The 13,781-nt window shown below is 48.4% G+C and overlaps 1 protein-coding gene across 5 annotated transcripts in view; it reads right to left on the reverse strand.

The window, feature by feature from the left end:
- Positions 1-10,581: 10,581 nt before the first annotated feature.
- The window catches only part of HIPK2 (homeodomain interacting protein kinase 2), a 182,656-nt gene continuing 179,456 nt past the window's right edge, over positions 10,582-13,781 (reverse strand). For all 5 annotated transcript variants that reach the window (XM_042973531.1, XM_042973511.1, XM_042973508.1 and 2 more), the window contains one exon: positions 10,582-13,350. In XM_042973531.1, the coding sequence (XP_042829465.1) occupies positions 13,300-13,350 (51 nt within the window). In that variant the 3' untranslated portion in view covers positions 10,582-13,299. The remainder of the gene's footprint in view (positions 13,351-13,781) is intronic.

The following is a 13,781-nucleotide window of genomic DNA, read 5'->3' on the forward strand; positions in this document are numbered from 1 at the left end:
CCTGCACACCGGACCCTCCTCAGATGTCCTCTGCGACGCTGGAGGACGACAGGGAGCCCATTTTAAGCGTGTGGCGTTGTGCTGCCAGGTCATCTGGTGTCTGCTTGGTCGTCCCTGCAAGGCCTGCATTATCATCTGCCCATGCTTACAGATGAAGAACAGAGAGGTTAAGGGGCTGGCTCCACATCACACAGCTAGGAGACGGTGCAGGCAGGATTCGAACCCAGCCCCACTCGACAGGGCCCTGGGGAGGCCACCTATGTGGCAGGCATGTCCCCTGGAGGCAGCAGACAGCTGTGGAAGGCTGAGAATTGTAGACTGGCTGTACGCTCGTACACACTGAGATTCTCGATTCTGCAAGTTGATGTCTCGGAATCAGTTTTGGAGAATTCTTCACCTTTACCTCTTTAAATATTTCTCTTGCCCCACCCTTCTTTTCTCCTTCCAGGACTCCAAGTAAGGCTGTTTGATGTTATCACGTGGGTCTCTAATGCTCTAGTTTGTTGTTGCTGTTGTTTTATTTTTGTTAATTGTTAACAATTGTTAATTGTTTTGTAATTAACAATTGTTAATTGCATTGAATCTGTAAATCAATTTGAAGGGCTGTGCCATTTTAATAATTTGACTATTCTAATCAGCAGTGTAGCTCTCTCAATTTTTAAAAGTTTTTTGTCAAATCTCAGCAACCTGTTACAAATTTTAAGGGTAGAGTTTTGCACATATTAAAAAAAAAAACTTATCCTCAAGTATTTTTATTTTTCATGCTACTATAAGTTTTTTTTTAAAAAATTGTCACATTCCAACGGTTTGTTGCTAGTATACAGAAGCAGAATCGATTCTTGTACATTGACCTTTTATCCTATAATCTGGCCAGGTTGACCTGTTAGCTCCGGTCGATTTTTTTGTAGACTACTTAGAATTTCTGCATGATTATCCACTGTTTTATGAAAGCATAGCATGGGCTGCCACTTTTCCAGATCCTGAAATCAATTTCCTTCTTTCTCTGTCCAGCTGCTAAGCCAATGCCATGTATTCTTGTTAAAAAAAAATTTTTTTTTAGATGTTTATTCATTTTGGGAGAGGGAGACACACACACAGAGTGGGAGCGGGGGAAGGTCTGAGAGAGAGGGAGACACAGAATCCGAAGCAGGCTCCAGGCTCCGAGCTGTCAGCACAGAGCCCGACACGGGGCTTGAACTCAGACTGTGAGATCACTACCCAAGCCAAAGTTGGACGCTTAACCGACTGAGCTTAACCTGGGTGCCCCATGTATTGTTGTTTAGATGTTTTAGGAGTACCTCACTTCCAGGAACCAATGTCTGAATTAGATGGGATAGGTTAATTGCTATAATAAAAACAACCCTAATTTCAGAGTCTTAAATATAAGAGAAACACTTATTTCTTGCTCTTTTGTGATTTTGTCCGGTGTGGTTGTATTAGGAGGCCACCCAGTCATTCAGCACCCTGGGCTTCCTCCACTTGGTGGCCCCACCGTTCCCCAGGCCCTCAGAGTCCTTCACTGGATCTTCCATATCTATCCAGAAATTGAGGGAAGAGAGTGTGGATAAACGTGTGACAGTTTTTTAAGGGTCCAGCTTTGGTCATATATATCTGCAAAGCGTGCTAGGAGATACAATCTAGCTGTGTGCTCAGTAAGAAGAAGAAACAGCTTTGGGGAATATTGAGCCAGTCTTGTCACATGTAGTATTATCCCCATTTTGCAGATAAGAAAACCGAGGCTCGAGAGATTAAGCGATTTCCCAGCTTTCACAGTCATGAACAACAGTGGCTGGAGGTGGCTGTCCCCACATCCTTGCTCCGAATCACTATGCTGTCAATACTGCCTTCTCTCCTATTGCCCTACTGCCTCCCTCCCTGGCCGCCGCTATCCTTTTTCTTTTTTTCGTTTTTAAATGTTCTTTATTTAAAAAGAATGTTTTTTTTCTCAAGTTTTTCTTTAAATTCCAGTTAGTTAAGGGGCGCCTGGGTAGCTCAGTCGGTTGGGCGTCCGACTTCGGCTCGGGTCATGATCTCACAGTCCGCGAGTTCGAGCCCCTCGTCGGGCTCTGTGCTGACAGCTCAGAGCCTGGAGCCTGCTTCGGATTCTGTGTCTCCCTCTCTCTCTCTGCCCCTCCCCTGCTCATGCTCTGTCTCTCTCTGTCTCAAAAATAAATAAAAACATTAAAAAAGAAATAAATTCGTTAGCTAACATACCGTGTGGTGTTAGTGTCAGGCGTAGATTTTGGTGATTCGTCACTTTCACACAATGCCTGGTGCTCGAGGCCTGTGCTATCTTAAGACCTGTGATTTTTTTTTTTTTTTCCCCCAGCAGGGGCTGCCTCTGAACATCCACTTTCTCTTACCGGCTCTGGCCTTTTATCTATCAGTGGGTACTTGGTTCTCTCACAAGCAGCCTGGTCCACAGGCTTAGTCTGCAACTGCTAAGGCCCCTGAGAGCCACCGCAATAAACAGAAGGCATTTATACAGCACATGAAAAGACATAAAAGTACACGCCAAGTGGCTTCTCCACAAGAGTACCTATACTCCAGCGTTGTTTCCGAAGCACTTCAAAGGGCAAGTGTCACAGTAGAAAGGACTGTATGCCTCCCGCAGATGGGCATGGGTAAAACAACAGGAAAAACGGGAATTAGATGGGCTCCCCTACAGACTGTCTAGCTCCTAGCCCTGTTTCTTCCCTGAGGAGTGAGGATTGGGGGTGTCGCTGAGCCGGGGGTTTCTTCCATCTTCAAGCAGTGCCAGACGGTGTAACGGAATTAGATCTTCTGAGGGAGATCTCCTGGACGAAACAGATCTCCTAAGAAGAGCTTTGGGTGGCCCAAGTGGGACACAGTGTGCAAGGTGGGGGAGGGGGCCCAAGCGGCCTGCTTCAAAGCTTCGTACTGGCAGACAGGAGGGACAAAACAGGTAAGTTCAGAGATCACGAGGTCATGAGGACACCGTCCCATCAGTGTTATGTTTACAGTCTGTTCTTAGGGTATTCTCTGCTTGTATACGTATTTGATATTTGCTTAGGCTTAGCTATCCTAGGGCATAGTTACAAAACATGTAAGTCAGACTCACCCAAAATGGACACCTGGTGGTTTGGAACAGGCTCCGGGGCGTGTCCTCCATGGGCTGTGATCCCTGGTGGTGCATTTAGAATTCAAAAATATGATATATCCTGGAAGAGTTCTGAAGTTCTGTCGGAATCTTTTGCATCGGTTTTTATGTAACTTTAAGTTTGGCTGAGTTGTATTTAACCAAGTTCACGCGTTGGCAGCATTTAGGTTCCGTTGGTATTATCTGAATTCTGGGAGACCCAGAACTCAAAGGAAAAGGTGGGTTGGTAGGGCAAGAGAAATGGGCTGAGTAGTTTGCTGATTTAGCCAAATCAGCTGTGCCTGGCATTGTACGAGATGCCGTAGCAACAGAGGTGAAAGACAAAATCTGGCGGTTCCTTACCTGCAAGGGTCTCGTGGTTTTTGCGGAGAAGGGAAATCAGGAAGTGTTGACGGTGTGGCATAATGAGAACCAGGCACAGGGGTTGGGGACCAGGACGGGGTGGGGGTGGGGGTCACCGACCTCGTCAGGAGCGCGAGGGCAGGCTTCCGGAAGAGGACGCAGGCAGCTTCTCGCGGGGCACCGCGCGAGAAAAGCTGGAAGGTCCAAAGCAGGGACGCTTGGCAAGAAAGAGCCTGCGCAGTGAGAAAGCATGGAGGTTGAGGCCGATGGGTCTGTGGGAGGCGGTGGGGGTTGAGGGGCTCTGTGGCCCGGGTTTCTCTGGGTTACTCTGCAGACTAAGGGTTCCGTAGTCAAGGGCATGGGCACCGTGGGAGGCTTCCAATTACCCACAGCGGGGGTGCTGATGAGCACCGAAGGCGGGCGGAGGTCCACAGGCTTGGGGGGTTCTTCTCCAGTAGGAGCAGTGAAGCGGCTGGTTGGATCACAGCAGGCGCGCGTGGCAGAAGCAGAGGTGGCAGGAAGCGGGGGGTACAGGTGGGAAGGTGGGTGCAGTTTTGATTGGCTGGGAAGCCTGTGAAGCCTCGAGGAACTGATAATGGGGGGTGGGGGAGGGGGCCAGGAGCCTGGCGGTCCCAAGGCCTGAGAACGCTGGCGACGGAGGGCAGGACGAGAGCGCGGGTGAGGAAGCCGGATCCCTGTGTGTGGCTGGTGGGAATGTAGAGTGGTGTAGTCACCGCGGGTAAGTCTGGCGGTTTCTCAAAAAGTTCGGCGTTTCCATTTAATCCAGCAATCCCACTCCGAAGATCCAAAAGAACCAAAAGCAGGGATTCATTTTTACACACCGATGTCCTCGGCAGCATCATTCACAAAACCCCAAAGGTGGAAACAGCTGACTTACCCATCCACAGATGAATGGATTATCCAAATGGGGTATATACATAACAGTGCGATGTTATTCCGTCTTTAAAAGGAAGGAAATTCTGATATGTGCCTTGAAAACAGGGTCAAGTGAAATAGGCCAGGGCAAATAGATAAAGGGCAAATACTGTATGATGCCACTTACACAAGGTACCCGGAGACAGAAAACAGAAGGGTAGGTGCCAAGGGCTAAGGGCAGGGGGAATGGGGTTTTACTGTTTAATAGGTACAGAGCTTCTGTTTGGCTTGATGAAAGTTCTAGAAATAGCTAGTGGTGATGACTGCCCAACAGATGAGGTTGAAATGGACTCAAGGCCCTCCCTCTAAAGCCATCCCCAGGCATCCTGGCAAACCGTAGGTGCAGTGGTGGGTTATGAACGCGTTCAGGGGTATGAAGTAGTTTCTGAAGGGCTAAATAACTTCCAGAAGATGTTGCTTGTGACAGTAACCTCTTTAGTCTTGTAGTTCTAGAATAAATAAGCAAGGCAGGCCAAGTGTACAGTGATTCCAAACAGTTTAATGTAATTCCAAGACAAAGTGTGATTACATTTCTACACATATACAATATGCATATGTGAGTTTACAAATTTTAATTAATAACTCGTTTCACCTCAGAGACCGAAAAAATGATCAAAAAGAAACTGTGAGTAACAAGCTATAACATAGTTCACCACAACGGGACCCCCCTTTCTCACCCTACAGTTAGTAATATTACAATTAAAATAACTATATTCTTCTATAATTTTTTTCTGTTAAAATCATCTCATAAATTTACAATGCTATTATTAGTTTCCAAGACTAATATAAATTCACTCCATTTTTCTACAACGAAAATGATTATTAATTTAGAAGCACACGACATCATGATGAAAAACACAAGCATTTTTAGTAGCAAGGACTTGATCAGTTAAGAATTATTTTTCTTGTAAAACATTCTAAAGCCAAGTAAAATATCCATTCTTATAACATACCTATAATATGAGACTAAGGAATAGGTTACATATAGGTCTACAACACATTGGTTTGTTTGTTTTTTTTTTTAAAAAAAGTAGACATTTATAAATAAAAAAAGAAAAGAGGGACAATTCACATAGGAAAAAGAGGTACACGAGAAAATACTGTTGCACGCAATAATTTTCACAAAGATTAACATGGATTAACACTTTTCATTACAGAAACCGTACAGTGAAGGAACACAACAGACCGGGGCTTTCGTAGGGCTATTGAGCTGAGATGACCTGGTGGAGGAAGGTGGAGGCAAGGTGACCTTGGGGAGGGAGCCATGTTCCTTGGACTGGTGACCAATCATCACCGGGTCTCCTCTTCCCGGCTCTCATTCTGGGGAGTGAGTCTTTCTATCCAGTGTCCGGAATTCATGGGCAGTTGGAAGGTAAACGTGTCTACAGATCTGTTCTCTTTCCACCCTAATGGATCCCACTTTCAGAAACGTGATATAGTATCAGAGGCTGCAGCTCAATATGTGTGGTCAAAGCAAAATGGGATGGAAAATTCCAGTCATTCTGATTTGCTGCCCCCCCACCCCCTCACTCATCCATCTATGCCCTGGAGGCTGGGGACCCAGACAGAGCAGTAGCACCCTTCAGGGCCGCCTGCCTCCGCTGCGGCGAGGTGGGTGACAGGCACCCGGCGCCATGCCTCGGGCCCACTCAGGGAAGGTGCGGCCTGGGGCCGGCCCCGGCTCGTCTACGCTGCCGATGCTGCCTGACTTCTGACAGCTCCTTTTCCCCCTTATCGGTAAAGCTATACTTCTCCTATCAGAAATTTGGTTTGATATATATATACACTAACATATATATCAACATCTATATCTATACAGTGATTCTACTAAACTAGAAAGCCTGCCGCCCCAAAGTAGGACTTCCTGGGCTACTTCATTTGGTTAAAAAACGCACACAAACAGGATGGAGATGCTTTGGGGGCCAGAAATGATCGTGCCCTGGAAAAGCCACGGAAGACAGCTTTAAACGAGCAGTAACACAAAAGCCAGAGGGAGGGTGACAGGGCGGCGAGAAACCCCGAGACGGAGGGGGCGCCCACTGGGTGGGGGTGGGGGTGGGGGGGTGTCTGCTTGGAAGTAAGGAGAGGCGAGGGGGGCGGGGGACGCTTCATGTTCCATTCAGAAGTCACGGAAAAGCTACAAAGGATGGGCATGGTCAAGTCACTTTCCACTTCCCAAGTTCTTCCTTATAACCTGAGCCGAAAACTATTAAAATCATCATAATAATATTACTAATAACGAGCAATCCATTGCCCCTTCAACCAAGCGGGTGAACATCTGACAGGGAGGCAAGACCACCGCTCGCGAGGCCAAGGGGGTGCTTCTCCCCGGCTCTTGAGAGCGTCCTGGGGGTCCGGGGTGCCCGGGTGTGGGGCTGAGGTGGCCACGGAGACACCGACCCCACGCAAGAAGTGAGGAGGCAGTTCCAGGAGAGATTTGTGTGGACAGGGGTTGAAAGGAAACTAGAGAGAGCAATAGTTTTTGTTTTTTTTCAGATTACAGCATATTCGCTTGTTTTTCTTTTTTAAAGCTAAATTTGATGCTTCTAGTTTTTAAACACATGGCTAAGCCCCAGAGACAATGACGTAAAGTCAGTTTGGTTAGTTAAAGCAAAGGCAGAAACCAAACAGAGGAAAAGCAGAAGGATAAGTAGGAAGGGCGAGATAAAGAGTATTTTACCCTAACATTTGTAACGAGAACATACTGTCCACAGAGTTCACAGGGAAAACACACACCAACGGTTCCCTGGTCCCGGGTGTTTTGCAGTTTTTCAAGGTCTTCTCTGCTAACGGAATGCCCTTTGTCACAGCGGGTCCTCTGCGCTTCGGTTGTGGTACGAGGAAACAAGAAACAAACCCAAACTCTTAGGGGAACCAGCACTTTCTAGCCTGTTCCTGTAAGACAGTGGGGCCCACTCTCTGAAGCGTCCCAAGGAAGATCTCTACTCCTAGGGGCTCTCTGACCCACTCCCCTCCCCCAGCTGCCCCTAGGTCCCCCGGCGCCCCCCCCCCCCCCGCCCTGCTCAGCAGCAACTTACACAATCTCTAGGAAGCAATCTAGCTCCCCCACTCCCACTGGCCTAGGCTTCAACTCTAACTTTGACAGAGTAAAAGGTAAACACATCCTTTTGCGTTTATTTTGCTTTAAAGGAGAAAAGGAATTAATGACAGCAGATATATGGAAAACCCGGCCATTGAGTATGGGCGTAGGGGTGTATGACTCCCTCACTGCAAAACACCGATCAAAGTATTGCCGGGTGGGGGGGCCCAGAAATAGCAGCTGTACCTCCAGGGCCACCTGAAGCCCAGTGTCTTCTACTGCCTGGTGACTGGACGTCAGTGGATTGACAGAAATGAAACATTTAAATCAAGACAAAATCAGTGAACCAGGTATCTGTTCTGTCTGCCTCTTCCACGGTGTCAGAGAGAAGGCCTCTTTAGAGACAAGTCTTGATACAGCATGGCATGAGGTGTTCACATCTGGCCCAGGCTACGGACTCACCCCTTCCCACTCAGTCCAGAAACCCGTTCACAATCTCTCGCGTTCACGACCAGTAACGTGGAGGGAAATGTGTGTGTTGGGCTACATAAGAGTACGGTTAGAAAACACCTGCCTTGGAGGGGCAGTCGCCGGGGTTTGAAGATGTCAGTTATAAACAGAAATTTTCTTTAAAAAGTACCAGTTTAAATGTAAACTATAAAACACTTTAGCTATAAAACGTAGCCAGAAATATGATTCAGTATCCACAGTCAATTACTTAGTCTACGCATTTAAAGTGTGGCTCTCTCGAGATCTTAGAAGGCTAACAGCATTTTACAGTAGCTAAAAACATATATACTCAACATGTGCATTTGAATATCACATTTCATTACAACACACAGAGAATAGTCTCTTCCTTGGTTTAGTTTTTGTTGTAAAGATCAGCTGTTTTCAGAATTCACTTAAGCAACAATGACCAGGGTGTGCATTAATCATTATCTGCAGCCCACACAGAGTTCATAGTCTTTTAAATCCCAAGATCAAGCTGGCTACATGATTTCAAAAAAGGCTAAAACCAGGATGAATGCCCACAGTTGAGGTAATTATTGCCATTAGGTCACAGTTTGTGTAAGGTAATGCATCTAAAACCTTCTTTAAAAAAATCTTTAGGTGTTCTGTCAGAATTCCAGAATACCTATTGAAACCAACCAGGATCTTAAATGCTGATTAGTTGGGTTTGCTTCCAATGGAGTTAAAGTTCTAGAAGGTTCTAGAACTTGTGTAAACTACCTAAGAATCGAGGCAAACAAGCCTGGAGCCAGTCAATAAAGAAGTTTTTTTTTTAAATAAAAAAGAAACAAAAAACCCACCCCAAACAACTGAGGAGATGTTTCATAACAAAGGATAACAGGTTCCTAAAAAATTAACAATCTCGTCCTAAAGCATTTCTAAATTCTCGTCACCTTTCAACCAAATTAAAAATGCTTCGGTGTGACTGTGAATCTCATACTGCGGCAAGAGACTCTCCTTCCTTATATCCTAAAAGTTGGCTGATTTTTCTGTTTACACAACTGTTCCTTCCACTTCCTTGAGAAAGCTATCTCAAAAGAAACCCTTATTTGGTTCCTCTTTCCAAGAGTCATCTTGTTTTTCTCCTCCCCTCCCCCCCCCTTTTTTGTTGTTTACACAAAGAAAAAAAGTTCCTGGACACCAGACCCACACACGGTATTTACACATTTGGTGTGAATCCTGCATCTGGTTCTACCCAGAGCTGACAAGTGGATCGATTTATAGAGACCAGAATTGTCATGATATTTATCAGTGCAGTAAAAAATAGCATTTTAAAAAAAATATATACCTTTAGTATTGCCTTTCTAGAATTAACTATAAGCAAGAAAAAATTATTATTTTTTTTTTAAAAGAAGAAAAGAACACTTTTTTTCTTCACTCGTGAGAGTTTGTTGTAGCAGCACTACTAAAGCTAGTTGGTACGCTGGAAAGGAATCTAAAATGACTTCTACTATGAATCAAAAGAAACTCCCCTAAGACTTTCTCTAAAAGTCCAACTCACTCTGCCCCTTCTGCTTGCATCCAGGTCACGGCTCCCTCTTCACTCAGAGCTTCTGCTGGGGATGGCGCGGGGTGACGCTCCTTCAAGGTTTTCTCTGTGCACACGCACCGGAGGTGGCGGAGGCTGGCGGCCGCGGGCCCGGTTTTGGACCTGGGCCGACCCCGGGGGGCCCGGCCCGGCTCCCTCCCTAGCCGTGTAGCCCCGGGCATGCCGCCAGCTCTCCAAGCCGGGTGCCTCATCTGTAAAGGGGCTAATGGTGCCCCTTTCAGAGCACTGTGGTAAGACTGAATGACTCGAGATGACCGGTGAGCAAGTTTTAGCAGTGTTTGGCACACAGTAAACAGACGTACCGTCAAACGGTTCCTCGGAAAACACGAAGCCACTCATTGCTGTTAATGAAAAAAAGCGAAACGAAACGGTAGCTCAGTGAAGTCCCGAATAACAAAAATTTCACTAGAAACGTGGAGATTTTGGACCACCATTCTATTTCCTTTCTTTGACACGTGTCACTTTCTCAGAGCGTCGGCTTCCTCCTCTGTGAGTGGGGTGGCGACGAGGGTTCCAAGAGGTGAGCTGGTACAGGGCTTGGCGTGGGGCCTGGAGGACTGAAAGCATTCAGCAAATGCTGGCCGTTGCTTCCTTGAGGGACACTGCGAGTTTTAACAAACGGGAGGGAGTCAACAGAATGTTCTATCGCTGCGGTCTAGATTAGGGGCCCTCAACGACTTGCGGGGAGCCGAGCCGGGGGAATGTAGGAGGATCTCTGAGGAAGCGCACTCTGCAGGAGGGTCACTTCTCGGTGCTGCTCACTGAGTCCGAAAGGAGCGACTGGCCGGGAGCTGGCCCTCTGGAACTTCTGGGAGCCGCGAGAAAGATGTGAGGGCCTTCCACTAGCTTGGGCCACTCTAGCGAGCATTGGTGCCAAAAGCCTTCAGAAGTTTCTATTGCGTTTAAATGTCTTTCCGCCATCTTCAGCTCTCGAGTAGCCCAACTGAGATTCGACTGAGTCTAGTCTGTGCAGAGTAGAAGCGAGAGTCCTAAGGCATCCAAGTGGAAAAGTACTGACACCCCAAGAGCAGCTCCAGCGTGCGCGGGACCCCCCTCCGCCACCCCCCCCCCCCCACCCCCGATGCAGCTCAGCTTCCCCGTGGAGGGTCCGCTCCGGTCTGTACCCGTGGTGACATGACATCAGTAAAGCCCACGTGTTTGTGAGGCGCCTCCAGGTTGCCAATAGCAGCAGCATTTAGGGTTACTAATCTCCACTCCTCTTAAAAGATGAATACGGTTTGAAACGGACGCAATAAAAAAAGAATACAAGTCAGGAGACGGGAAAGAGAAAGACAAATGGCATTGCATCACTAATGATGTCGTTATTGCCCGGAAAGGAAAGAGAGGGATGCCATTTTGTCCCTGTCTGGAGGTGTCTTTGAGAAGGGTTCTTTGGCTAAAAAAGGGAACATTTCACCTTCCTTTCCAGTTTGGTAAGGACATCTCTGGCCTGCTGAATTTCTGAGGCTTCCCCATCTGAAACCTGCCAGACGCGTCGGAAAGAACGGCACGGAAAGTGCTTCCGGGGCTGGAATGTTTCCTGGCAAAGTGGCTCACGCCGGCGTCGTGCAGTCGCAGGCCAGGCCTGCGGAAAAGAGTCCTCGCCTCCCTGTCGAATTCCCTCTGCTACGTGCGGGCGCCTAGTGATCTTCTGGTTTCTGTTCCCTGTCCCAGCAGCTGCTGGGCAGGCCGGCAGGGGCCCCACGCCCCACCCGGGCCCTGGCACCAGAGGGCCTGGGGTGAAAGCCGGGGCCGGCTCACGGACACCTCGTTTCACCAACCACAGCCCATCAGCAGTAGCTCCTTAAGCCTCCTCATCTCCTTCCTCCAGTTTCCAAGAAAGTCTGCTCCACTCGCTCACACGCACTCACACAACCGAAATCCCCCACCACACGCTTGCTCACAAATGAGTGTCTGCCCTTCCAAAGATCTGGTCAAGGGAAGTCAGCCCGTTAGCAGCTGTGCTAATCTCACCTTCCCTTCCTCACGTCCAACCATCTGGTGTCTGGGCGGGTTGAGCCTTCCAGGGTGAAGAAGGCAAGGCCAGCTGGCTCCCCCAGCCTGCAAGCCACTCGCCGCCAGTAAGGCCAGAATGCAGATACAGTCCAGGAGACAACCGTCGGGTTTGCCTCGACCCTTCCTTTCCCTCTGAATTCCATCAACCGCCATGTACCGCTTCACAGTATTAATTGGCATCGAGCCTCAGACTCTCCCACCCGTCTGCCTGCTCACCCCTTCCCTTGGAAACAGCCAAAACGCCATCAAAGAGGCACTAAGCACAAGAAGCATTATCCACCTGTCCTTCCCGAGGCTGCAATTAGATGGTTCTCCTTGACCTGTCCTTTTGCATTTTTCCCCCTTCGTCTTTGCTAGGCTTCTTTATTTTGAGCCAGTGAAGAAAAGATGATGCTCTAGGTTATTTGTGGTCGAAACAAGGCTGAGGTTGGCATCCCTTTACTTGGGAGCTTGGTCCCAGGGACGGGCAGGCTTTCAGTCACCCGACTGGCCAGGGTGACTCAGAGCCGAAGGACGGGCCAGGAGGTCCGGGCAAGTGCTAAGGAGCGCACAAGGAGTGGGGCCTCTCCCACTGGGGTCTTCTGGTCCCACAGCTCTGTGCTTGGGACTAGAGGAGGAGGGGGGGGTGGGACGAGGGGAGTACGCGCTCGTGTTTGCCGAGCGCCTGCAGGGCTGGGTACCGCCCCGCAGCGCCCTTCGTCATAATCTTCCGCAAAACCGGCATTTCAACCCCAAGTCTATAGTTTCTGGGTTTGGTGGGCAGTCTGTGGGCACCTCGAGCCGATCAAAGAAAGCCCATCACGCACAGGGCAGAGCGCACTGAGGGGATGGCCGTGAGGCCCCACTGTGCCCCTCCGCTGGCCAATGCTTTCAGGTGGAGCTGCGCCCACAATGTTGAGGGGCTGCTTGCCGTCGCCAGCGCTCCTCTGGCCTCTGACCATCCCTCTACCTTTTTTTTTGGCTCCTAGTTCTGTCCCTAGAATTGCGTGCTGAGAAGAGGTACTTGGGGGAGGGAGGGGGGGAGACGGGAGAAGTGGGCAGTGTGGTGAGTGAGCGGAAGGCAGGGAAGTGAGGCTGAAACTTCCCAGGGGAAGGTGCCACCTGCCTAGCACCCTTATGTCAGCTCATTCCACTCAGTGGCTTCTGGGAGGGGACAACCGTCTCTGCACTGAAGGAGACAGGCCACACTCCTGGTGCGCTGAGGGGAAAGGGAAGGACATCTGGTCAGCTCTAGGCAGAGGGGCTTTCTTTTGCATGACAGGTAAGCATCAGATGCGAGGCAGGCCAAGAATGCAGTCAGCAGATTCCAGAAGCACAGGAGAGCACAGAGGACGTGGGGAAAAAACCACAGCTAAGAGTCCGGCCCAGGAGATGTCACCTCAGAACTCTTCCCAGGCCACTGAGAATCTAGACGGTGACCATGTTGTCGAGAGTCCCATCTGGCCTGCACAGAGACAAGGCCTTGATTCTTCTTCAAACTTTTGTTCTGTGGTCGATCTTTCTTGACGGCTCTTTGTGAACTAGAGATGACAAAAACAGTTTTCCTAATTCCTGTGTCTTTCCTTTTTATTTTTGTTTTTTTTTGTTTTTTTTGTTTTTTGTCTAACAAAACTGGACATCCATATGTCCTTCCTGCCTACTCAGAGACTCACAGATATAATAAAATAAGTTTAAATATTAAAGAGAAAACACAAAGATACTGGGAATAAATGTGCATTTAAAACCCCAGCTAAAATATCAACATGATGAAAACGATAATAATTACAATGGTAATAACCAAAATAATTAGTACAATAATATTATCTTTATGAGCAGCATGGAACTTTCATTCCTGATCTGGAAGAAAAGAAAGAAAATATCAGGTGAAAGAGTAAGAGACTTCCAACGTAAGTAGACGAAACGAGCTTCTTTAAATGGAAGGCTATGTTGTCTTTGCCCCTAAGAGATCAGATCTAGGAAGGGCTGGAAGTCGACTGTGCAAGGGGATCAGGATGTGACCCAGCAAGGCAAAGAGAGTCTCATCTGCAGCCAAGACTTCTGTCCCTGGTCATGAGGAAATGTTCTGGGGCTCTGCTGCACGTCAGGAACAGGCGGACTTTCCAGGCCGGCGTGGCCCTGGCTCCCATTTCCCCCACTCTCTCCGGACTGGCCATTTTCCCTGTGGTCTCTGACAGAGAGCACTTCCTCACTTCTGGGTAAAGAGTATCGATCGGCCGATCGGTTGGTGGTTCCACAAGGAGAGGGTCTTGTCCTGGGCTTGCCTGCCG

Source organism: Panthera tigris, chromosome A2 (genome assembly GCF_018350195.1).
Source record: "Panthera tigris isolate Pti1 chromosome A2, P.tigris_Pti1_mat1.1, whole genome shotgun sequence".
NCBI classification, from domain to species: domain Eukaryota; kingdom Metazoa; phylum Chordata; class Mammalia; order Carnivora; family Felidae; genus Panthera; species Panthera tigris.